The sequence below is a fragment of the Hippopotamus amphibius genome, chromosome 1 (genome assembly GCF_030028045.1).
Source record: "Hippopotamus amphibius kiboko isolate mHipAmp2 chromosome 1, mHipAmp2.hap2, whole genome shotgun sequence".
NCBI lineage: Eukaryota > Metazoa > Chordata > Mammalia > Artiodactyla > Hippopotamidae > Hippopotamus > Hippopotamus amphibius.
This window is the reverse complement of record NC_080186.1, coordinates 160,971,791-160,995,901: the sequence shown is the minus strand read 5'-3', so window position 1 is coordinate 160,995,901 and position 24,111 is coordinate 160,971,791. Positions and strand designations below refer to the sequence as shown.

Genomic DNA, 24,111 nt, shown 5'->3' with positions numbered 1-24,111 from the left:
CATTTTATTTCATGCATGTGTATTCTTCCTAGGCAGAAACAGTGAATTGCCATTGCATTTATATATTCATTTTGTAAATGTCTAAAGATTCCTAATTAGAAATTCCAATTTTTCCTCCCCCTTTTCAGATTTGGCCTGGCACGTGGGCACCTCATATTGGAAACATGCATCTCAAATATGTCAACTAAGTTAGAAGGTCTTACTCTTTAGCCTTGTTTGAGAAACTTTTGACCTTGGAAGAACCCTGGGGATTTTTTTTTTTTTTTTTTATGTGCCTAAGAAATTTTCTCTGAGGCTTTAGCAATGGAAATTTGATTGCCCATTGTATAAGAACAAAGTGATTTCCCATCAACCTGATTATGTTCTCTGGTTAGTTTAGCCATTTTGAAATTAGTGCTTTGGGCTAAACATACTGAATGCTCCTTGTATGCAGAAGAGAATTAGATGATTACATGTTTCAACCTTTTAGGGTGGTAAATACATGTACAATTGTTTACATACTTAAAAGGAAAAAGTTGAGTAAATTTCTTGTCATATAGTGGCTCTACTTAATGTAGCCTGTATTAATGTGAAATATTTACCAGAATATTCAATAAAAAGATGAACAGTGTTTAGAAGTGGGGTGTGATCCTTTCAGTGGTCATGCAGGTACTACCCAATCCACAATCATATTGAACCAAGTTGTTAATACTATATTTGTAATAGGCTTCTCACATTTTACACGTTAGAGTCCATTCTTAGACTGCCTTGAAAAAGCACTTTTAAGACTAGTTGTATAGTTATTCTCTGTTAAACATTCCTTGTTCTTTTGTTCTCTTCCATATCATTTTATAAGTGAGAATGTTTCAAGCCCCTGCAATGTGTCTTATCTGACTTTAGCAGATAGGCCATTGAAAGGTTTAGCTCTTTGTGGATCATGAGTACCTCAATAAGAATAGGATTTCAGTCAGATGACACTGAGCAAACTTAGGGACACCCAAATCATCCTTTGGATTCTTTTTGTACTTCCTGACTTTTTTATCTAAAGATTTATTTTGGATATAGATGTTTAAGTTTTATTTGGGTTGGGACATAATAGGGGGTGGGGGTGACTCCTGTAATTGTTGTATTGTTGAATTAGCTCAATAATGTTTATAAATATATGACTAATTCTGGGCTTAGTTCCATGAGGAACCAATATAGTCAACAAGCTAAACTCAGGAACACTGGAATGGATTGCTTTGGCCAAACTATAGGCTATGCCAAGAATCTGATGCAATAGAGAAAAAAAAAAAAAAAACTATCCCAATGAAAAGAACAGTCATCAACTTATTCATGTTTTAATATGGTTGAATTACCTGGTCTTAGATAAAAGCAATCTGAAAGAGAAAACAAGAAAATGTTTGAGGTGATAGAGGAGCCAAAACACACATTAGGGCAAAGAAGGATGCACAGAAAAATAATAACTAGGGGCAGAACCATACCAGAAGCACTTTTCTACTCTCTTACCAACAGGAGTTCTTAATCTTCTCTGCCTTGCTCCTAGAGCTACCAGTGGACGAGACACTCCATGTTTGTTCTGTGTTAGACATACCTGGTTTTGTCTTCCGTATCACCTTACATATGAGAGTGCTTCTGTAAGCTCATTTCTTATTTTCTATTTTGAATGGATTTGGAAATTATCACTGGTGTTGAAACTGCTGCCTTTGTAGTGCTTAATAACCACATTAAGTAGTCTCAAGAGACCCCCTTACCTTAAGGGAGACAAAGGACCCCTGGGATCACCTACATGTCTTGCTGTTTCCACTTACCACTAATAACAACCCCCCAAAAAATCACCTAATATTAATGAAATGAATGAAACTACTCTTGAGGAAACATATACTAGTGAGAGAGTATATTAAGTAAATTATTCAGTGGGACAAAAAGTGAGTTAACTATTTAAAGTACATTTGAGTTATTGAAAGAGCTCTTCTAATATCTTCTACACCTTGAGGAAAACAGAATGAGAAATTTTACCTCAGATCAAGAACTAGAACCCATAAGAGGAGGACACAATTATGAGAAACCCCTAGAAGGATTAGGAAAAAACAGGAGCTGTGTAGTTTGTAGCAGTTATTTAGGATACCCTCCTTCCTGCCCTCTTACCACCACTGTCTTCTTTTCATTCTGTTTGAATCCCAGTAGCCTACTCCCCACTCCATTTTGTCTGCTATAATCTCTTCTTCCTCTGTCTTGCCTCTTCCTGGCATTACTTTACTGCTATTTTACCAACCTGAACCTTGGATTAAACCTAGCTCAGGTAAGAACTTAATTACTTTCAAAATATACAAGGGATTTGCGGGGAGGCAGAATGGGTAGAGTGGAACAAGAATCAGAAACCTAAATTCTGTTTTCATTTCTGCCACTTGAAGCTATATGACCTTAGGCAAGTCATTTCTCATCTCTGGGCTTCACGTTCCTCCTCTGAAAATGAAACTGAACATAAATGAACTCAAAAGGGCCCCCTACTTCTAACAGATTTTCTTGGCTTGTGAATGAGAACATATGGTATGGGACTACTAGAAGCCAATACATTGCTGAGATTTGAGGGCCCCTATGGTTCTTACATGGAATCAAAATCCTGCTGTTGTGAAAGCCATTACTGATTTGAAGAATTTAGTGGAGGCAGAAGAAAACCTTGCATACCCATAGTGAGCCCTCAAGTCATTAAGAAACATCCTGCTGGAAAAAAAAAAAAAGAAAGATACATCCTGCTGAGGCATAGATCAAACCCTATGAGAGTAACAGCTCATTCAAGGAATAAAACTGTTACCATCAAGGTTTCTGGACCCACTTATTTCCAGTAATGTTCAATGTAATAAAATACCACCACCAATAAAATTATTGATGTTTTTAAGACCTTTTAAACCTATTGTGGCTACAGTGTGCTGACTTGCCCTTTTATAGGCCAGTCTGCTTCCTTCAGTCCCTGCTCTCAAAGGGGAAATCTCATCACCTCAGCTAACCAGACCAAAGAAGAGAGTTGGACAGCCAATGGTGGCCTCCCCTAACCAGAGGTAAGAAATCTCAGGACTTGGAACTACAGTTTTCATCTTGTAGATTCTGGCCAAGTCCTCCTCCCGACCTCAAAATTAGTACAGGAGGGTATGTACCATCTTTAGTTTGAGGTTGCTTTTAGAAGGGGAAAGACTGGTCATATTAGAGTTTCAAGCCAAATAGAGAGGAGTACTTAGTATACATGGTTCTGTCCCACTGTTTAAGACCTTTTTACTACATTGTAAACCCAGGAAGAGGCAAACAATCTGTAGAAAATAGCTTCTGAATATCTTGTTCTCTAACTAGCCCTAGAGCTCTTCTACTAAGAATTGTGGATGGTTGTGATGTCTTCCCAATGGACCCTGTCCTGTGGTGAGGAACTCTGATAATGCTGCATTTTCTATTCATTCTCAAAGATTTGTCACCATGTGTCAATGTTCTTTGAGAGGTTACTTCACCTTCACTCTCTCCTGTAGGAAATGGGTGAGAGAAAGGTGGTTTTAAGTATCCAAAATTTGGAGCATGTTAAGACCACCTCCAAAAAAGAATAGGAGCTTGGGCTTGAAGACCTAATTTGGAAAACAAGATCGTGAATCTAATGATCAGATTGCAAAAGTATTTTGTGATTACTTTTCACCTCTTCTTGTTTTATCTTAATGGTACTGATGTGAGTTCAAAGTAATTTGCCTGGTGGCAGAGACCTGGTATTCCCCTGCAGGTTTAATCAAATCTCTGGGGTTGGGACCTGAGCATAAGTTTTTGTTTTGTTTTTGGTGTTTGTTGTGGGTTTGTTTTTTGTTTGTTTGTTTTTCTTGAAGCTCTTATACTCTAATGGGCAATCAGTGTTGAAAACCCCTCTGATTTAAACTCTTGATCCTTCATCCAGGTTGAATGGATGATGAATCTGGCTTTCTCTCTAAAACCACCTACCTATTCTCCAGTTCCCCAGTCCTTATAGCACACAGTGTCTCAAGAAAAGTAAGCTTCTAGTAGTAGTCTTAGAGTAGTAGTAACTGCTGCTATTGTTTTATAGTAGAGATTAATAGAAGGGAGACCTCACTTCCACACTTATCCTTCTTGAAAACCTTTAACACTTCTCTCATAGTTCTCCTGCTCTCACTGGTTTTTCTCAGCCTCCTTCAGTGAAATCCTCTTCCTCCACTACCCATTAAATAAATGTTGATGTGCCTAGGTCTCTTCTTTTGGTGTATCTTCCCCCCAGGTAATCTCATCCCACACTCTTGGAATTTATTCCACCCAAATCTGAGTCACTAACCCAGAGTTCTCCCTCTGTAGCTTCAGACCTGTACTTCTGGCTCCTTACTATGCTTCTCCATCTGAACATTCCACACATTATATATTCCCCAATATAAGATATGCCCCCACACACCCCTTGTTTTCCCTATTATATTAGGTGGTACTACTAGCTACTAAGACTCTCAAGTCAGAAGATTGGGAATTATCCTAGCTTATCGCCTCTCCCCACCCCACTCTTAAATCAGTCACCTTATCCTTCCTCCTCTGTATCTGGATCCCCTCTACTTCTCTCCATCCTAGCAGCCACCCCATTTTTTTGCCCACCCTATTTCACTAGACTGGAGTCTTCACCTTCAGTCTTCTGTCCTCCATCCCATCTCCCACTCCTCTCACTAGACTACTTACCTTGCTTAAAAGTTGAGTTGTCACAGATGGTTCCTCACAATCTGATCCCAAGCCTTACCCTCCAGCACTTCGTTGCTAAGACACTTCACTTAGGCACACACCACTTTGTAAGAGGCTCAAAAACCTTTTTGGAACAATAAAATATACATATCCTTGCTACTTGAGGTGTGATTCTAGCGACATGCAGACCTAAGGGTCTGAATCACCTGGGATTTTATTAAAAACCCAGAATTTCAAGTCCCACCTACTATATCACAATCCTCATTTTAACAAGATCTCCAGGTACTTTATTTGCACATTAAAATTTGAGAAGCAATGACATGTAAAATAGCCTATTTTTTAAAATTGAGTGAAGAAATCAGAGCTGAGGGAAAATCTGATGAAGCCAGAGCTGAAAGTAATACTGATAAATGCATGAAGTCAGGTGGTCTGTAATTAACCGGGGGGGGGGGGGGGTGCATTAGTGAGGGTATACTGATTTTGAGGAAACCAAACAGCAGACAACCAGGTCAAGATTTTTTAGTGTATACTAGGTACTAGACTTAGTATTTACTCTCCCAGCACCTCTCTCCTGCCTCCTTTCATATCACTGTGCCTACATCAAAAAACCTTCTCTTTAAAGGCCAGACTCTCTGATCTTACTTTCCAGACGGCTAAAGACCAAGCCCTTCTCACCAGCCCCTAGCCCTTCCTTAGTTTCCTGAGGTTATCTGTGCCAGAGATCAAAGAACAGGCCTCACCTATCTTCCAACCTTTATTCATCCTTTAATCAGTACAGGTATCACTTCTTCCACAAAGCCCACCCTCCCTCCCTGATCTACCCTTATGACTGTGCACCAGGCCATCAAGGCACTTTTCACCCTGTACTGAAATTTTATTAATAGTAGGTATTACACAACTGTGCGTAGGGGCACAGGCTCGAATCAGACACACTCAAGTACGAATCCCAGCTCCCCTCCTACAAGATCCGTCACTTTGAACCATGACCTAACCTCTCTGGCGCTTTAGTGTCCTCAACCTGTAAAATGTGGCTAATAGTGCTTTACTGTCCGAAACTGTTGAGAGGAATAGATGAAATAATACATGGCAATAACGTGTGTCATACCTCATCTGTCCCCAGCGCCCGCTGTAAACAGTAAATAGTAGATAGCTGCGTAGCTACATCGCTCATAGGTATAGGCTAGCTGGCCATTTTTGAGCCAGGAGAAAGCGGAGGCTTGGTCCTTGCTCCCGCGAGGGTAGGGCGGGATCATTGGGTTGAGTGACGGCCGGCCCGCCCCCGGCGTGACGTCGTCCCGGTGTTGTTGCTGCGGCCGCACGTGGTCGACTGGGTCCGCCTCAGACTCGGCTGCGCTCCGCGTCTTCAGCACCAGCACTAGCTGCTGCCTTCCTGCTAGTTCTGCTCGCTATGTCCACATCCACCAGCTACCCGATTCCTGGCGGCAGGGATGCGCTGCCCGACTGCTACAGCACCACGCCGGGGGGCACACTATACGCCACTACCCCCGGAGGTCAGCGGGCCGGGCTCGGGTCGACAGGTGGCGGGCAGGCCAGTGTGTGCGTGTTGCGGGACGTGGGCGGGGTGTTGCGGGCCTGGACTTTCCTGATACCCCTCTGCAGGCTGTAGCTTTGACGGGGGTCTTGGAGCCGAAGCCCAGTTCCCTAAAATCCCAAAGTGATGCAACACGGCCTTGCGCCTAGTTTCCGGGTGACTGGGCAGAAATCATCACTGTGGCCTAGGTTCTGAGCTCCTTGCTCACCCGGCCCTCCCGGCTTTGCCGCCTGGGAGGAAGAGCCGGAGGCCCCAATTGAGTGTGGCCTCAGCAGGAAGCAACCGGGTCTTGGAAAGCTACAAGTGCAGGACTCCAGCAGTTGGGGGCAGGGGCTTCGGGTCTCTGCTGGCTGGTTTGATTAGTGGCTGATTGGTGGAGCAGCCCAGGATCACGCCTACTCAGGGGTTCCTGCCACGCAGGCAAAGGGGAGGGGTGAGAACAGGGTAGGGCCTTTTGAGGACACAATTGGGCCCAAGTTCCTCTAGCCTGAGCTGAGCCTGATAGGACTTGGGAGGGGTCAGGATAAGAACAGTATGTCCCTGTATTTCATGGGAGGAACACTGCTCCTCCCTGCAGGATATCAGAGCCCAGGTGGCAGCACTAGCCTTCACGTCTGCTCTTTGGCTTCCTCATCCAGTTGAGGCTGGAGGGCTAGGCCAGAGCCAGCAGAGCAGGACAGGAGCCTCCTGAAGTACTTGAGCTCCAAGTTTGGTGCTCCTGCTAGAGCCAAGACCTGAAGCTCCCCTAAACCAAAAGCCCCTACCTAGACCAGCTGGGATGCCCACTTGTTCTGTGATGCTTAGACACATCTTGAGTAGGCCCAGAAGTCTTTAACTGCTGTGAAGGCTAGTCAGCTGCAATCCTGGCTGGGCTGCAGAGCAGTAGCCCTTAAAAAAAGTGGGAAGATGTCACCCTTGGTCCCTAAAAGGCCTGTGTCTGGGGTCCCAGACAGCTCTGTACCCAAGCTTCTGCCTCTTACATGGCCCCTACCCCTTGACAGGCACCAGGATCATCTACGACCGAAAGTTCCTGCTGGAGTGCAAGAACTCACCCATTGCCCGGACGCCCCCCTGCTGCCTCCCTCAGATTCCCGGGGTTACAACTCCTCCAACAGTCCCACCCTTCAAACTAGAGGAGCTGAAGGAGCAGAAGGAGACAGAGGAAGAGATACCCGGTAAGGAAAGCAGGCCCTAAAATTTTTTAAAACGGCTTTGAGTCCAAATGCCCCAGTTAAGTAGAGTGGGGGTTAAGTTCTGAGAGGGGCTTCTGCACTGATGCTAAACCTGCAGACCCACACCCCAGCAACCCGTCCTCCTGCCTTTTCTCTCTGCAGATGACGCACAGTTTGAAATGGACATCTAATCCAGTGCAGATGACCCCGTGTGTGGAGTGAGAAGAATCCCTCATGCTGCTGCCGCTACCTCCTCTTTCTGGAGTATCCAGAGGCCAGCTGGCCTCATCTAATCCATTGTGGTTCTGGGCCTCGCTTAGTTCTGAGGCAGCTAGACCAGGGATAGGAGTGGGCAACTTGCCAAGCCCTTAGCTTCATTTTCTCTTTGGTCTGTAGGCACTCCTCCCAACCCCTGGCCCCTGGCTCAGGCTGATGCTGGGACTGGGGGATGGAGAATGTCACTTTCTGACTGCTTAATAAACATTCAAAAAAATGCCTTGGCTCCAGTGTTCTCAATGCTGATCTTCTCAATGCTGATCTTCCCGTCTCAGCCATAAAGCTAAGGGCCCCAGCAAACCTGGTTAGGATCAGAGGTCCTAGGTCCCTTCCCAGCTGCTCCCACAGGGCCCACTTCGAGCAGCAGTTAGAGCCTGAGGCAGGCTCTGGGGGCAGGCCACAGGAGCTGCCAAACCATAAAGAGCAATAGCCTGACCCCTGCCCAGGGCTGTTTCAGCCTTTCCAGGAAGCAGCCTTCCTGGAATCAGGCCTCACAACCAGTCCCTCCCTAGCTATTCCAAAGCAGGAAAAAAGAGGCACTGCCCCAGCCTATAGCCTTCTTTGGTCTCTCCCCATGCCTTTTCTGCCTCCCACCTATAAGTACCAAGCACTGTATTCCAACACTGAAAACCTGTACTCTCCCTTCTCACAGCATGACATGAACCTCCTGGCCCCTCCCACCTGGTTCTATTGTCCTCAAAGTGTTAGAAGACCTTAGGGCCCAGAGGCAGAAGCTTATTTGGTGAGTCAGGTAAAGAGTAATAATTCTACCCGCCCCCTCCCTCCCCATAGGAAAAAAAATCATGATCCCATATCTCAGCAATCTGGTCTTTTTCACCTTCAACTTATACAGCTATGTTCTAATCTCTGTAGCACTTGCATACCCCAATGGTGATGCAATGCAAACAGGGCAGTCTCCTTTTTTTTTTTTTAGGGAAAAAAAGTCTCCCCATGGTATTTGAGCCTCTGTCCTCATGCTGAAAATCATCCAAACACAGGGTTACTCAGCCCAGCAAGAGATGTATGTCTCTGTCTAATTTTGGGGAAAGTGACAGGCAATAATCTACTCATGCCTAGCAAGGCCATTCATGGTGAACAGAGGAAGACCAGAGGTATGCACGGTGTACAGGGAGCAGGACAGTCAAGGACACCAGAGGGAACCAGTTTGACATAGGAAGGGCTCATCTCTCCTGCCCAGGGCCCACCACATTGAGATGTTTTTATTGAAATGCATATGGTATGGGTAACAAGCAACCTCCCTGTGGTCCAGGTGGGACCTCTTCCCCCAGAGATGGGTCAGGCCAAAGACCCCATGGGGCAGACAGTCTCCCAAGTGCTAAAAGGGAGCCAAGTTAGAGAAGGCCTTCCATGTCAAGACATAAGAGATGGTGTGAGATGAGTGTGGGGAACCCACAGGATTATGGATCATGTTAGATGCCTGGTACAGCCTGGTTCTGCTCAGCTGTGGCTATAGGCTTCTCTTCATTGGCCTCCTCCTCTGAAGACAGACTCCTCTTTTCCGCAATTAACCTTTTAACTCCCACCATCCACTGACTGACCTCAGTCACATGGTCAACCATCAGTGAGCGGTGGATGTCATCTGCTGCATCCCACTGGTGGCTTGAAAGTTCTGAGGAGAGAGAGGGGCTGAGAAAGCAACCTGGAGCAAAAGACACAGCTGCCACTCCTCCCCTCCCAACCAGTAAAAATCTCAGCACCTCTTCCAACTTTGACAACCACGCCAGGATGGAAGGACTTAAGACTATACAAAGGGACCCAGCCACACCTTGCACCAGCAGAGCCATCCTCTTCTTCACAGGCATTGACAGCTTCCCTCCAGCCCACTGTTCCTGCAGAAGAGCCAGGCGCCGGCTGATGTCATCACATACCTGCTTCTGAGAGACAGAAGCCCCCCTCCAAGTCAGTGCTGCCAGCCCAACAGGGGCAAGGAAGGCAGCACCACACAGGAAGCACCCGCTTTGTCGGGCCTAGGAACTTTATACGCAGCCTTGGAGTTATAGTTCTTTATGCAAAGATTAGAGGCCCCACTAAGAATCTGATGAAATCTATGGATTTCCTCTCAAGAAAATGCATGTATGGCTAGAATTTTTAAATTTCTGGAGTTTCTCAGATGCTCAAAAATTAATTCTATAGTGCTGCTTTACAAATAAGGAAACTAAGGACCAAAAAGGTGAAGAATCACTCTGCTACTTTCCTTTAAGACTGCTCAGATCCCTTGCCTCCAGAGAACTTAGGAAACATTATTAATAGAAAAAGGGGGTTTCCCTTTCCCTCCCTGAGCATAAAATCAGCAGGGTCTGCTCTCAATGGCCTAGAGGTACAAAAATCAAGCTGTTATTGTCGCTAATGGAAGTTGAATTCAATTCTTATTCCTACAAGCCTCTTCTACTGAGGCTTGTGAACCTTCCTAAATCCTGTGTTCATTTTTCTGGGAAGTCCTTAGCAAATTCTCAAGGGGTTCATAACTCAGAAAGGGTTAAGAGCCATTGCCCACAGGGTCAGAGGGTCTACCTTTGGGAGCCATACATGTATCTGGCTGTTGATGGGAGCTTTCCCACCTACCTTTGTGTGGCCACGGCAGTCCTCCAATGCCTGTTCCAAAGGCCTCAGTACATCTTCCAGCAGAATCTCACACTCAACGACTGGGAAATTTGTGGACTCCATGCTGGAGGGAAGACAGCTCCCCACAACTGGGGGTCTGGCAGCCTTACTTGAAAGAGGTGGAGGCCCCACTGGGGGGGCCCCAGGAGATGTCTCTGAGGTGGGGACTGAAAAGGTAAAGCAGGATCAAGCACACATGGCTTAAGTAGATACAAAGAAATAAAATGGATGATGTGATAAAGAGGAATAGTAAAGGGACCTAACTAGACCAAGTGTTCAAGGAAGGCCTTCTAAAGTGATATCTAAGTCTATTCCAGCTCACACACTATGACAAGTTACATTTAACCTCTGAGCTTGGGTTCCTCTTCTGTGAAATGGGGATATTATAGGAATAGCACTTATTTCACAGGATTGCAGTGGTGATTAAGTAAGAATATAGGTACAGCTGCTAGATTAGTGTGTAGCAAAAAGTGCTCACAAAGCTAAGAACTTGGATGAGACAGATGCAGCCATAAAGAGTCAAAGGACCGTGTACAAAGGTAGAAGTGTAAGGGCAGTGCCCATGAGGTTGAAGAAGTCCTGACTTGTTCAAGGAACAGAAACAAGGCCTGTGTGGCTAGAAATGATTAACACTGAAGAAAGTAGTATGAGCTTTCAGCGGAGAGGTAAACAGGGGTCCAGACTCTGCAGGGCTTTGGAGGAGTTTGGTCTTGAGCCATTACTCTATTAATGGTAACAGGAAGCCACTGCGGGTTTATAAAAGCAGGAGGTGATGTCACTAGACTTGTTTTTTATAACGCTCACTCTGTATGGTCTGTGAAAAGTTGACAAGAATAGGTAAAAAGGGGGCAGGGAAACCAGTTGGGAGGTTAACAGTTGTCCAGGAAAGAGAATGCTGGCATGGACGAGAGTGAAAGAGTAGATGAGGGGAAACGGAGCGGTCTGAGATTTATTTAGGAGGTAGTTGAACAGATCTTGATGGAACGAGGGTGAAGGAGAGAGGAGCCAAGGATGACTCTTGGTTTCTGACTTTAATGATGGGATGGTGGAATCACTATGGAAAATGAGAATACTGGAGGACAAAAGTCAAAAATTTCTTTTAGGTATCAACATCCACATGGATGATAATTCATCTAATTTGATCTGTCAGTGTGACCTTCTCACTTCCAATAACCACTTTTTCCACCCTATCTCAGCCTCTCATCCCCCTGTGCCTTGTTCTCAACAACAGTTACCATCCCTCCTACCCTTCCAGCTCAGCTACTCATATTTTCGAGGTGCATTATAATCACTCCCTTTAAATTCAAAGCTACAGATTTCAAAAGGCATCCAACATTGCCTGGAAATCCTATACTTTGCCTCATTTTTCCACTCTTCAGAACAACTATTTTCACATCTTATCTCCTCTAAACTTTTCTACCTTCTCCTTCTATTTTCCTTTCCCTGTTGTCTCTCTACTTCTGACCCTGCCTCATATTTCACTGAGAAAATAGAGGTCATTAAACAGGAACACTCTCATCTTCTCACCACCAGTTCTACTAACCCACCTGCATCTATGGATGCTTTCCTTCCTCCTCTAACAGATGAAAGGTTCCTGTTCCTATCAGAGGCCATCTCTCCAGCTGTACTCTGCATCCTCACCTCTCTTGCCTTCTCTAGGCTTCCCTCCTGCAGTTATCCTTTTTCTCCTGTGCCATCAGTTCTCCCTCTCTACTAAACCACCTCATCAGCATGCTGAACCATCCTCAGGCACTGCCCTATTTCTCATCTCTGCTTCACAGGAGAATTTCTTCAGTGAGCTGACTATAGTTACTCTCACTACTTTTCACGTTCTCTCTTCAGCCCATTCCTGCTGGGTTTCTGCTCTCATCACTCCTGACTGCTTTTGTTAGGGTCACTAGTGATTGCTATATTTGTCAAGTCAATTGGTCCCTTTCCTCCATCTTATTTAACCTCTCAGCAGCATTCATCAGGGTTGAGTCAAGATGTTAATCTCTCCCAGAGTAAATTTTACATTTCTTCTTCCTTCTTTTGCTCTTTCTCAGTCTCCTTTGCTAATTCCTTGTCTGTTCAACCTTGAAATGCTAGACAACTTTAGGGCTCTGTCTTAGATCCTTTTTAGGCCTCTATCCACACACTGTCTTTATTCAAGCCCATGACATCAAATACCATCCATATAATAGTGACACATTTCTGTAATTCTGGCCTAGATCTCTCCCCAACGTAGCAGCCCAAATTTAACATAGCCAAGACAGAAAGCCTGCTTTTCTCCTCCCCCACCAAAACCCAGTTATCCCATATCAATGAACACCATCCAGTTCCTCAACTGAAAAAATGTTACATTGCTTCTTCTTTCACCTCACTTAATATACCTCTTCATTCCTACTTTCTCCATAACATATCCTATATCCATCCAATTCTAGTATTCCCACCCTTGTCCAAATCATCACTATATCTTACCTATGTTAGCATAATAGCCTCTTAATTTGTCTTTCCATTTCCCTAAAATCTGTTTTCTACAACGCTGACACAGTGATCTTTTTAAAGATGTAAGTCAGTGTTTCTCAACCTGGGGAGATTTTACCCCCAAGGCAGCTGTCTAGAGACACTTTTAGCTGTCAAAACTGAGTAGGTGCCACTGGCATCTAGTGAGTAGAGGCCAGGGATGCTGCAGACATCTTACAATGAAAAGTCCCTCACAAAAAAAGAATTATCTGGCCTAAAATGCCAGTAGTGCTAAGGTTAAAAAAAATCTGATTTATATCATAACTCTGCAATGTCACAGGTATGGATAACAGAAGGGTGAAAGGAGCTGAATCTGAGCCCACTTCTCAGGGCCACAGATCCACCTACTGGCATGGGAAATGCTGAGGGGGAAAGGACGCCCTCCTCTACTTTAAATTTTTCAATGGCTTCCACTATTCGTAGATTAAAATACAAACTCCTTATCCTGGTTTACAGAAACCCACTATGATCTGGCCCCCTGCCTATTTCTCAGATCTTAATCTCTATCCCTAGCCCACTGTGCTCTAGCCATCAGATACTCCTTCAGTCTCTGAATTTGCCACACTTACCTCAGGGCTTCTGCTCTGGCTGTTTCCAATGCCTGGAATACTCTTCACCTGATCTTTGTGTGGCTAGCTTTTAATCATTCAGATTCAGCTTAAATGTCAGCCCCTCAGATACCTTAGTTACCCGGTCACTCCCACATCACCCTGTTTTATTTCTCTGCAGAGCCCTTACCACCGTTTCATCTATCTCCAAAGCAACAGTGTGCACTCCACGAAACAAAACTTTGTCTTGATCACTGCTATCTAGTTTGCCCTCAAACACAGTAAGCGCTCAGTAGATGATACTGATTAAATGAATAACATGTTAAGTCTGAGATGTTTATCATATAGTCAAGTGACTGAGGTAGAACAGACAAATGGGTATACCACGATGGGGTTCTGAGAAAATATTCTGGTTGGAAATAGGATTTAAAAATAATTTGGGAATTAAAAAATATATTAAAACCGTAGGGCTAGATGAGATCACCTAAGGCGAAAGCACAGAGACATTCATTTGAGACCAACGTACCAATTATTTACCTGAACAACAGATAAGGAGCTCGGAAAAGGGCCAGAACTGGGCCCCTTTCTGGGGCTCCAACCTCTCTCCTCAAGAAGTCCTCAAAAGAGCAAAAAAGGCCCAGGGCACAAGCATATCCCTGGCACCGCCTATTCTCGGCGGGTCTGAGCGCACAGGGCCCCCACGCACCTCTGGGGGATCCATCCTGGGGAGCGGCGACCCTCTTGGTGAGGGGCGCACGCTTGGGTCCGCCAGCCTGGGTCTGCAGCCCGTATGAGAACTGCGGTGGATCGTTCCAGCCGCGCTCTTTGTTGCCTGCGAAAGTGAGAGGACGTGTGAAGCGAGCCCGGGGACGACAGGGGACCCGCACCGAGCGAGATAGCCGCCCCCAGCCTGCGCCGGGTGAGGACCCAGCGCTCTAGCCCACCCGCCGCGCTCACCCGGCTTCACGTACAGCTCCGCCATCTCCACTTCCGCACGGCCAGCGGGGCATCACGTCACTTCCGGGGCGGCCGCACCCGAGCCGGCTGGGTCACGCCCCGGCAGGGCCGGTTTCCCTGGAACCCTTCAGGTAGGACAGCTCAGGAACGTTCGGAATCGCCGTGGAGACCCAGATCCAACTCCCTGAGGAACTCTAAATCTATTCCAGCTAATAACGCGCGGGGCCCTGACTACATGGCACCAAGCGGGGCTGTTTTCCAGGAGGTGGCGCTCTAGGAGCCCAAGTTCCCCGTGGGTCCCCTCTCTCCAAAGTTCACACTTGCTCTCAGGAGCAAGTTTAAACCACCTGAAGCTCTTGCCCCACATATGCCCCCACTGTGATCTAGCCTGGTGAACTTCCAGAACCTCTGTCCACCTCCCTGAACGTTTACACTCTCTCGGCTGGAATATATTTATCAGGAAGCCTAGTACACAAAGTACCTCAGACCAGGTACTTTCAGTGTCTCACCTGAGCTCCCACAACCCTCTGAGATTTCCTAGTTGTACTACATCATTATCTTCAGTCCCTGTGCCTCGTTTGACAGTCTCAGAAGGTGGAACTCCGATTTCATTACACCTCCAGTGCCGACCTTAGTGCCTGGCACAGAGAAATTCATTTAAAAATATATTTGTTAATTAAATGAAGTTAGATTTCCAACACTCCCAAGCCCGATGTGACTACCTGCAGCCACCAACACCAAGCACAGACGCAGACACTCTTCTCATACAGGTTGTTAACTCCCAACCCTGTCGCAGCCCCAATATACTCACATCCAGTGAGGTCACTGAGGGATTTTTATTTGTACTGATTTTGCTATAAAGTGGTTGCTGAGGTAGAGCCAACTGTCCAGGACTGGACAGCGGCAAGGAACACAGGGACCCAGGAAAAGGAGAGCCCAGGGCCTAGGTTGTGGTACAGGGCCTTTCAATCATCCATATAAACAACAACCTGGGCAATAAATAGAGGGCAAGGGTCAGTGGGGCAGGCAGAGGAGGCTCCAAGGTGTGAGAGGCTGCAGGCCACTGAGAAATGAAGGGGCACAGAATTGGACACGGACCCAGAGCCTTCCCCAGTCCTTCCCAATTAATTTAGGGCATGTGGAGCAGCGAGGGTTTCAGCCGGAAGGCATCAAGAAAAGAGAAGACGCCCCGCTTTCGAGGGGCTGCCCCGGCACCCCCAACCCCTCCTTTGAGCAGGGGGAGGGGCAGGGGACCTCCTGGGGAGTCCACAGAGCTGGTCCGCTTGAGCCTCAGGCGGGCACGGGCCTGGGCACTCCAGGCCTTGCCTCGAGCTGCAGAGGCCACAAGACACTTCTGGTACTGAACCTAGGGAGAAAGGGAATGTGAGGATCCAGCTCCTTTCTGCCCCTGGATTCCCTGAAAGTTTCTGCAGGACAGGGACCTGGCCAAGGCTTCAGTAAGAAATGAAGCTGGTAGTCTGCCACGTCTGGAGCCCCTACAACATTCACAGATAGCTCAATAATAAAAGCCTAAAACTTGACATTAACTGAGCATTTAAGGAGAGCTTAACACCATGTTAAGTTCTTTGTATCATCTACTTGATCTGGTTATTTATCAGGTGTTATAATCACCATTTTGCAAATAAGGAAGTGAGATTCAGAGAGAATGCATGACTTGCCCAAGGTCACGCAGTCAGAAATTGAAAGAGGTGGAATTCAGAACTAGTTCTGACTGCAGGGCCTGTGCTCTTAACCATACCTACCACTATGCTGACACTCCTCCATCTCTCACTGCAGCAGACTAGCCCCTGGCAAAGTGGACTCCCTAGTCAAGGGGATGTTCTACAACCCAGTCCCAGTGCAACTGCTCTGCTCCTTTCTCATTTGAACTCAACAGGGTTCTTTTTAAATGGTCTTCTTACTTCTCTTGTGTCTTCCAAATCTTCTACCCATACTATAGCTTCAGTGATCTTCCAAATCCATAAATTAGACTTCACTGTCCTGCTCAAACCTTTCAATGGCTCAAAGTGCCTCAAGATAAACTCATCACCCTACCCGGTAAGTTAAGTTCTTCCATGACCTGTATTCTGCCATTCTTTCTGCCCCTATCTCTCACTCTATCCCCCCTTGCACTCCAGACACACTAGATTCTTTCAGATACTCTAATCCACTGACAACCCACTCGCCTTCACAGCTGGGGTTCCCTGTACTTGGCACATCTTCTGTCCTACTCCCCTTCACCTGGATAACTTCCCTCCTTGGACCTTCAACTCTAAACCAATGAGTTCTCAGAGTCAAGTATGGTTGAGTTCTGGCAAGCACTCATAGTTGAGTGAATAAGTGAACTGAACTGAGTGCAAATGTCCCACACTCAAATGCTCACAGATACCAGAAAACAATCTAAATGAGAGAAAACAGGAAAGACAATGCTCACCCTACAAGGCACAGGCCTCACACAATTCCAGCTAAATGCTGAAATGTATACATGTGGACCCAAGTATCAGAGCTTCTGATATTCTACGAAAAACATGACCAGCAATTATTATGTGAAATCTCCTGGACTTTAAATATTGGCAACTAATTAAAACCTATTAAAAACAGCATGAGGGTCAAATTAAATACTACTGAACCATAGTTAGCCCTGGCATGCCTGGTTTGTGATCTCTGGAGAGGTTGCCGATCCTGAACCCCAGTCACCAGTATAGAGCAGCTGCAGGACAATCCCACCCACCCGTTCCCACCCCTAACTCACCATGCAAGCAGCCTGTACAGCTTCGGAGAGTCCCCCTGCATGGGGCTGGCACCAGAAGGCCGCACACTGGAAGCTCTGACGGCCCAGGTCAGCAATGAGGCCAAAGGTGTGTGGGTCACGACCAACACCAATAAAGGTCACGAGGCGCACAGGGCACTGCCACAGTGGCTCCTCCTCTGCACCAGCCTCTGCCTGCCCAAATCAGGCCTAGTCACTAAGGGAGCAGGTACTAGCTGGACCCACTGAGCACTTCCAGTAGCAAGCAATAACCCCTTGGCATCCCTGCCCGCCCCTCCACAGCCCCCAACTTCACCTTCTCCTGGCTGGTACCTGAATGGGATGTGCAGTCATGAGAGAGTCAGACACACTGAGCATGGCAGGGACCCAGGTGTCCTGGTCCCCACGGGTGGTGAGGGTACCAATGGCCTTGTTCAGCACGTCCATGCCTGGGGGGGACATGCCCACCATGGTGTCTCCCAGGCGTAAAGAAGGATCTGCAGGGAGTATCTAGGCCCCTTTCACTGACTTAGGATTCAGAGAGATGGGAACAGAATAGCTGGGGCCAAGCTCAGAATCCTGAGTTGAGAAGGGGGGTACATCCCAGGCTACAGAGGGCCATGGAAGCACTCTGAGAAATGGTGATAGATCCTTCATTTCCCACCTTCCTCTTCTCTTATGCAGCCCACCCCCTCCAGCCCACTTAGTCCTCACCCATGGCTTTGGTGACTGGCAGGGTCCCCATGTACAGTGCCTCGTACTTCTGAGCAGCCTGGCTCACCGCATCCAGTAGCTCCACTGAAATATATACACCAAGTTGGCCTGGGGACTCTCTCACCCCTTTCTCCACCCTTCTAAGGGAACTGGAGTTAGTAGAAAAAAGGCCATGGATGTTCCTCCAGTTTAGGGTTTGGGATCCCTGAGATGTCCCTCAGAAATCCTCTATCTCCAGAGAAGTACTAAATAACAGAACCCCCTCCTCATCTTTCACCAAAGTAGCCTGTTGGTGCAGTGCAGCCCTTCCCTCCCCATACCTTGTCGAGGCAGGTCTTCAGGGGAGATGGGGTCTAGTGAGCAGCAAGGGGACTCACCACTGACCCCTACTCGCTCTGACAAGATCTGAAACACAATGCAGCCAGCATGAAGTGTAGGGAGAGGGAAGTGAGGTAAGGGAGCCAATACCACCCTAACCCAACCACCTTAGCAGCTTCAGACCGAGCTCCATAGCCACATTCCCTGCCCAACTCCTGGCCTTTACCTGGGCACAGAGACCGTGCAGGGCACTGGCAATGGCCTTGGCAGGGACGTCACAGCGAAACACATGGCACTTGAGCATACAGCTGTCTTTGTCACCCGCCACAAAAGCGAAGTCCCTGGCAGGGTCAGAGATGGGGCTAGGGCAGGGCCAGAGATGGAGCTGGGGTACAGGCTAGGTAGGGACAGGGGCCTGTAGTGACTGCAGGAGGCTGAAAGGTCAGGGTTATGGCAGGGATGGAACAGGGACATCAGGGCTGGGGCTCAAGGCACCTGGCTGTCACTCACCTGTCACTATTCCAGAAGCATGTGGGAGCACAGGAGAGAATCAGCCCAGCCTCTCAGGCTCTCCCCCATCTGTCCCTGCTGAGCTGGGCCCACCCTCCCCAACCAGGGCTGGACCAGGCAGGGGAGGCAGAGCTTGGGTCAATGTCAGAGGACCTGTGTCCAGGGGTTCAAGTACAGGGGATCAGCATCAGTGGGGATCACAGCCTGCAAGGGGGAGGCAGGAACAACTCTCACTTCGAGGGAGGTAGGGGTCCTCACCGGCCCTTGGAGCTGCCCACACCCCATACACGGATGTGCACTAGAGGCTGGCAGTGGATCAGACTGTGGTCCAGGGGATTCACCAGGCTCATAGCATCCTTCTTCAGTATCATCAGCATGTTCTGGCCCTGCCAAGGAGAGGTCAGCCCAGAGCTCAGGTGAAGGTGGCTGCCATGGGGAACAGGCAATTCAGGGACAACCACTTCTGCTGGATGCTGGGCTGAACCCCTTGAAGGGCCAGCCAGCTCACCTCGCCCCAGGCACCATCTAGGGGCTGGCTCCGGCTACGGGTCTGGGCCAGCTGCTGGATGCAGTTATTGACTGCAATACTGCTCTTCCCTGGTACCAGGTCCTCTTCAGGTACTTCTACCCACCCCAGAGAGCGGACTGCAAAGCACTGATGGGTTGAGGGAAACGACAGGAGGACCCTGAGTAAACAGAGGTGAAGTAGGGTGGGAGGTGCCACAGGCTCCACATACATAAAAGCTCTGAGACCTCCCTTCACCCTTGATCACCTCTGCTCAGCCCAGTCTCACCCCTAACCTTTCCCTTGGGACCCTCCCCAATGCCCTGGGCTGGCCCTCAGGCCCAAGTCACTACCTTAGCCCCTGGCTCCATTCTCTGGATGTAGGATTCTTCACCATACCAGGACAGAGAAGTACTGGAATAGAGCAGAGCTCGTAAGAGGACCACAGTTCCTACAGAAGGAACAATGGTGAGGACCAGACTACTTGATGGGCACAAGATGTGGGAAAAGACCCAAAACAGTGTCCCAAATATAAAATCAGAGCAAACCAGGACCCAGGAGATATTAAATAAATGTAACAAACTATGGTTTAGAATTTGATGAAAAGTTAAACACACATGATGTAGAATAAAACTTACAAACATGGAGCAGGGTCCAAAATCTGGACCAGAGCCCCAAATCAGGACAAGAAGACCCTAGAACACAGGATAGGAACCTCCATGGATAGACCCTCCGGTAGTGACCAAGGTCTATAACACGATAGGTCAGGACCCATAAAACAACATGTAGCAAAATACAGCTTGGAACAAGGAACGAAACTCAAAACGCTGGGAGAGCCAAGAATACGGGACAGGGACTTCCCTGGTGTCACAGTAGTTCAGAATCTACCTGCCAATGCAGGGGACACGGGTTCAATCCCTGGTCCAAGAAGATCCCACATGCCGCAGAGCAACTAAGCCCACCGCCACAACTACTGAGCCTGCGCTCTAGAGCCCGCTCACCACAACTACTGATGCCCACGCGCCTAAAGCCCGTGCTCTGAAACAAGAGAAGCCCCCCTGCTCGCCACAACTAGAGAAACCAACAACTCATTGCACAGCAATGAATACCCAACCCAATGCGGCCAATAAAAATTAATTAATTAATTAATAATATAGGACAAAGCCAAGAACACAGAACAAAACCCTAAACATGGGACGGAGTCTAGAACCTAGGCTGGAAAGCTGACTGTGAGTCCAACTGCATCTTTCAATGCCATGGAACCCCAAGCCTTTCATTTTTACCTGACCTATCCCTGTTACCTCCGGTCCAGTGAGCTCTCCAGGCTTGAGAAGGATCTCCCCTTGGGGGGCCGAAGTCCCCAAATTCCCTCCGTCTTCTGTAGAAAGGGGGCTAGCTCAGTGTGGCAGCAGGCTTAGGTCCACACATGAGCTCAGGCCCCCTCCTCACAATCCACCTACCGTGCCTGGGTCCTCTGCATCTCCTGACTCACAGGTTGGGCGCTGCCACTGGGTGCTACCGCTGGGTACATGCCAATAATAAGTACCTGCAGCATCGCGGATCTTCCTCCAGCCAGGGGGCAGGCCTGGCTCCCCCTCCAGACTCTGGTCCCCCCACAAGTCATCTATAGGAACACGGGATTGGAGAGGAAGCGCATATTTGTGGGCTCAGAATAATACTCTGTCATAACCTTTCCTCCAACCCAAAAGGGACAATCTTTGCGCTGAAGGTCCAGGCCTCCAACCTTGGATGTTGCAGTGCAAAGATAAGGGTTCATTTGTCCCCTGGTCCTCACACCGAGACGTACCCCCCCTCCCTGTCTGAGGCTGGGGTAGCGTTTCGCGCTCCCTCATCCCCCTTCATCTCCCAATCCTCCCATCGGGACCCACTGTGCACACCATCGCAGTTGACCAGAATGATGGCCAGCATGTAATCCTTGCCCAGCATAGCCCTGGTGGCGTCTCCGCCGGCCTTCGCCGGCCCTCACTCAGCTCAGCTCGCCTCCGGAGCTGCTGCGCCTACAAGTCCAGCCTCTCTGCGCTGTAATCCGCCGGGCCAGCTAGCTCCGCACAAATAAGGGGCGGGGCAAGGGCCGGGTCCTCGGGGAGGGAAAGGACCCGCCTGAGCAGTGCCGGATCCCCCAATGGCTGCGCGATAGCGTGCGATGGTCTGGGGGAGGAGCAAAGCCAGAGGCGCACACGCTGATATCATCACTCAACTGTGAGCTCATCAAGCGGCGGAAGATCCGCCTAGCAAACCTGCGCCGAGGGCACACGCGCACGAATAAGACCATCGCGTTCAGGTCGTCTACGCGCGCGCGCGCACACGCAGCCTGGGTCGCAAAGAGAGAGGTCACGTGGGAGTAGCTGTGAAAAGGAAACCTCCAGGAAAGCGCCTCCATCCTTTCCAGAAATGCCCCGGAAGTGCCTGCTCCCTCAGTAAAGATGGCGGTAGCACTTGCCAGGAGGGAGGCGGTGCTGCGCCTGCGCAGTAGGTTACGGCAAGGAAGATGGCGGATGACAAGGTGAGCGAACACGAGGGTGTTCTGCGGTCGGGGGTGGGCTGCACACCTTTTTAGTTTCGGGGAGAGGTGACAGTTGGAGCGGCTCCTGCGTGAGAGTGCCCCTTGTTTCTCCTGGGCGCGGGCTTTTACTCCTGTCGATTGCCTCAACAATGGGAAGTGGAGTGGCAGAGCATTACCCGAGGCAAGCGGAGCCAGGGATCCCCCAGGTGTCTCCCCCACCCCGCCATCACGATCCTTGCTTTCAGACAGTCCTCACTCTGCTCTAATCCCTAGCCCCCGAAATTTCCCTTCCAGAGATAGGAAGTTTCCAGACAGCACAGAAACATCGGCATTCAAACGCATGCCTTGGGCACACACTAATTTCATATTTACGTGTTACCGAAACCCAGAATTCATTTAGCCACACTCCTGCAGACAACTGCCTCCCCTACTCCCCCCTTCCTCCAGTCCCCGCTCTCCAATCCCAGCTCAATCAGGCACACATTCAGTTTGGGATGGCCTTGGGGAGGAATTTCTAGGCAGAAATCAGCTTTACCCCCTCAACTACAGTTGGCGCTAGCCATTGGCACTTGGCATCTACTTCTACAAGGGTTAAATCATGTGCTGCTGCAGCTGTTGATTTTCAACACACCCCTGAAAGGAGTTCAGGGTGAAGAACTGAAATGAGACACTCTGTACGCTGGGAAAAACTGGCAGAACAGGTCTTAAGATAGATGTTTTCAGAAGCTGATTTTATGAGGCCAGTTCTTGTGTCTCTTCATATCTAGAAAAGCACTAAAATCCTTCGTGGTTACCTCTACTCCTCATGACTAGCAGAGACTAGCAGAAACCTGCAAAAATATGTGCTTGATTGTATATACTCCCCCTTCACCAAAATCACATATATACTCACCTTCCCCCATCTCTTTGGAGCAGTTTCTCAGAGCTATCTGAAATGCTGTCTCCCAGGCTGCAGTCCTCATTTTGCCCCAAATAAAACTTAGCTTGCTACTCTCATGTTGTGCATTTTTTTTTAAGTTGAAACCCCCAATTTGTCCAAGAAACTGCCTCAGGCCATTACTCACCATTAGTCTGGAAGTTCAGCACCACGCATACATTTCCTAAGTGCTTACAGTCCCTGTGTTAGGCCTCGGGACTCAGTAGAGACTTTCAGGTAGCTTAATACTCACTAGTACTTGCCTGATAAACCTAATTGAAAGTCCCCTCGCTGTCCCTCCTGCCTCCCCTATACACTGCTTGCTATATAAAATTCCTGTAAGAGTTGTTGTAAGTTACCAATGCAGATCCCATCTGTCACCCCCTCCCAGGCCCCCATGTGAATTCTTTGTTTTCAATGCCTTTCTTCCTTTACCACTGTCATCTCAGGAAAGTTTTATGGGAAGGAGTTTCTCAGGTACAACCCCCTGCTCCCAGCCTCTGATAGACTTGAGCAGGGGATGGGGCACTGTCAGCCTTCTGGAGTCAGCCTCTCCTTTGTCCTAGGATTCTCTGCCCAAACTTAAGGACCTGGCATTTCTCAAGAACCAGCTGGAGCACCTGCAGCAGCGTGTGGAAGACGAAGTCAACAGTGGTGTAGGCCAGGTAAAGGTGTGCCTGCTCCCTGCCCCCCACCCCCGCCCCCCAGGCTTGTCCATTATGCTTTTGAGTGGGTGGTAGAGATTTATTCAGCAGGTGGTTGGTTATTGAGGACTTATTCTCTGTGATCCCAAGGAAAGTTTCCCTGAGAAAATGGCGTTGGAACTAGGATCTTAAATAGGGGTTAACTGGGTGAAGAGGGGAGGAGGGAATGGTCCAGGGAGATGGAACAGCATAGGCAAAGCCCTTGTGGTGGGAGGTAGCATGATGAACATGAGAGGTGAAAGCAGTTCGGTTTGGCTGCGATAGTGGGGGAGCATGCTAGGAAATGAGACTGGAGAAGCAGGCAGGGGTCAGATTCCTCAGGGACATCTCTCTCAGTGGGGTTCTGTGGTTAGAGCCTTCTAACCTCAGCGTTCTGGCATTGTGTGACAATGACTCTTAGGTTCTTTTTCTGCTCTAGAACCTTGAAAAAAATCTTTGGTGAACACACTGCAGCTTTCCAGAGTAAAGAGGAGCTCGTAGTGGGACGTGCTAAGCCCAGCTTGAGTAGCTCCTGGGTAGAGAAGGGGAGAGCCTGGCTGAATTTTCTCCTGCATTTTCCTCCTCAGGATGGTTCGCTCCTGTCCTCCCCATTCCTCAAGGGCTTCCTGGCTGGCTATGTGGTGGCCAAACTGAGGGCATCAGCAGTATTGGGCTTTGCCGTGGGTACCTGCACTGGCATTTATGCAGCTCAAGCATATGCCGTGCCCAATGTGGAGAAGACATTGAGGGACTATCTTCAATCACTGCGCAAGGGGCCCGACTAGCTCTGGATCCCATGGGGGAGGCAGGATGAGCAGCTGGGACCTGCAGGTGGAGGCCTTTCAACCGCAGATGCCGTATCTGGCCTCCCCGGCGTTTA

General features: G+C 48.3%; 4 protein-coding genes across 25 annotated transcripts in view; 2 read left to right on the top strand and 2 right to left on the bottom strand.

Annotated features, from left to right (window-relative positions):
* ANKHD1 (ankyrin repeat and KH domain containing 1) overlaps nucleotides 1–7,892 on the top strand; it is a 118,030-nt gene extending 110,138 nt beyond the window's left edge. For 10 of the 14 annotated variants that reach the window (XM_057733321.1, XM_057733272.1, XM_057733263.1 and 7 more), the window contains 3 exons: nucleotides 2,929–3,038; nucleotides 7,234–7,407; nucleotides 7,567–7,892. In XM_057733321.1, the coding sequence (XP_057589304.1) occupies nucleotides 2,929–3,038; nucleotides 7,234–7,407; nucleotides 7,567–7,570 (288 nt within the window). In that variant the 3' untranslated portion in view covers nucleotides 7,571–7,892. Of the gene's footprint in view, nucleotides 1–128; nucleotides 2,725–2,928; nucleotides 3,039–3,904; nucleotides 6,086–7,233; nucleotides 7,408–7,566 lie in introns of those variants that run through there. The other 4 variants (XM_057733299.1, XM_057733332.1, XM_057733290.1 and 1 more) reach the window with 2 other exon arrangements.
* A 981-nt stretch (nucleotides 7,893–8,873) lies between these two features.
* On the bottom strand, nucleotides 8,874–14,997 carry SRA1 (steroid receptor RNA activator 1). Its single transcript, XM_057733431.1, has 5 exons — nucleotides 14,313–14,997; nucleotides 14,062–14,187; nucleotides 10,264–10,469; nucleotides 9,467–9,575; nucleotides 8,874–9,310 (listed from the first exon to the last, which is right to left on the bottom strand). The coding sequence occupies exons 1-5, from the start codon at nucleotides 14,335–14,337 to the stop codon at nucleotides 9,111–9,113; spliced, it is 666 nt and encodes a 221-aa protein (XP_057589414.1). The 5' UTR covers nucleotides 14,338–14,997; the 3' UTR covers nucleotides 8,874–9,110.
* A 132-nt stretch (nucleotides 14,998–15,129) lies between these two features.
* APBB3 (amyloid beta precursor protein binding family B member 3) lies at nucleotides 15,130–21,392 on the bottom strand. Of its 8 annotated transcripts, none has more exons than XM_057733358.1 (12): nucleotides 21,007–21,390; nucleotides 20,569–20,732; nucleotides 20,410–20,486; nucleotides 19,462–19,522; nucleotides 19,112–19,258; nucleotides 18,862–18,989; nucleotides 18,320–18,455; nucleotides 18,096–18,180; nucleotides 17,776–17,859; nucleotides 17,395–17,510; nucleotides 17,065–17,256; nucleotides 15,130–15,678 (listed from the first exon to the last, which is right to left on the bottom strand). In XM_057733358.1, the coding sequence occupies exons 1-12, from the start codon at nucleotides 21,053–21,055 to the stop codon at nucleotides 15,442–15,444; spliced, it is 1,476 nt and encodes a 491-aa protein (XP_057589341.1). In that variant the 5' UTR covers nucleotides 21,056–21,390; the 3' UTR covers nucleotides 15,130–15,441. The 8 variants fall into 8 exon arrangements, with proteins under 8 accessions (XP_057589341.1, XP_057589357.1, XP_057589348.1 ...); XM_057733374.1 differs by having other exon boundaries at nucleotides 18,153–18,180; XM_057733365.1 differs by having other exon boundaries at nucleotides 18,320–18,434; nucleotides 21,007–21,389.
* LOC130852421 (SLC35A4 upstream open reading frame protein) lies at nucleotides 21,365–24,016 on the top strand. 2 transcript variants are annotated; one of them, XM_057733442.1, is made up of 3 exons: nucleotides 21,365–21,632; nucleotides 23,115–23,219; nucleotides 23,819–24,016. In XM_057733442.1, the coding sequence occupies exons 1-3, from the start codon at nucleotides 21,618–21,620 to the stop codon at nucleotides 24,014–24,016; spliced, it is 318 nt and encodes a 105-aa protein (XP_057589425.1). In that variant the 5' UTR covers nucleotides 21,365–21,617. The 2 variants fall into 2 exon arrangements, with proteins under 2 accessions (XP_057589425.1, XP_057589434.1); XM_057733451.1 differs by having other exon boundaries at nucleotides 21,384–21,632; nucleotides 23,115–23,213.
* The last annotated feature ends 95 nt before the right edge of the window (nucleotides 24,017–24,111 follow it).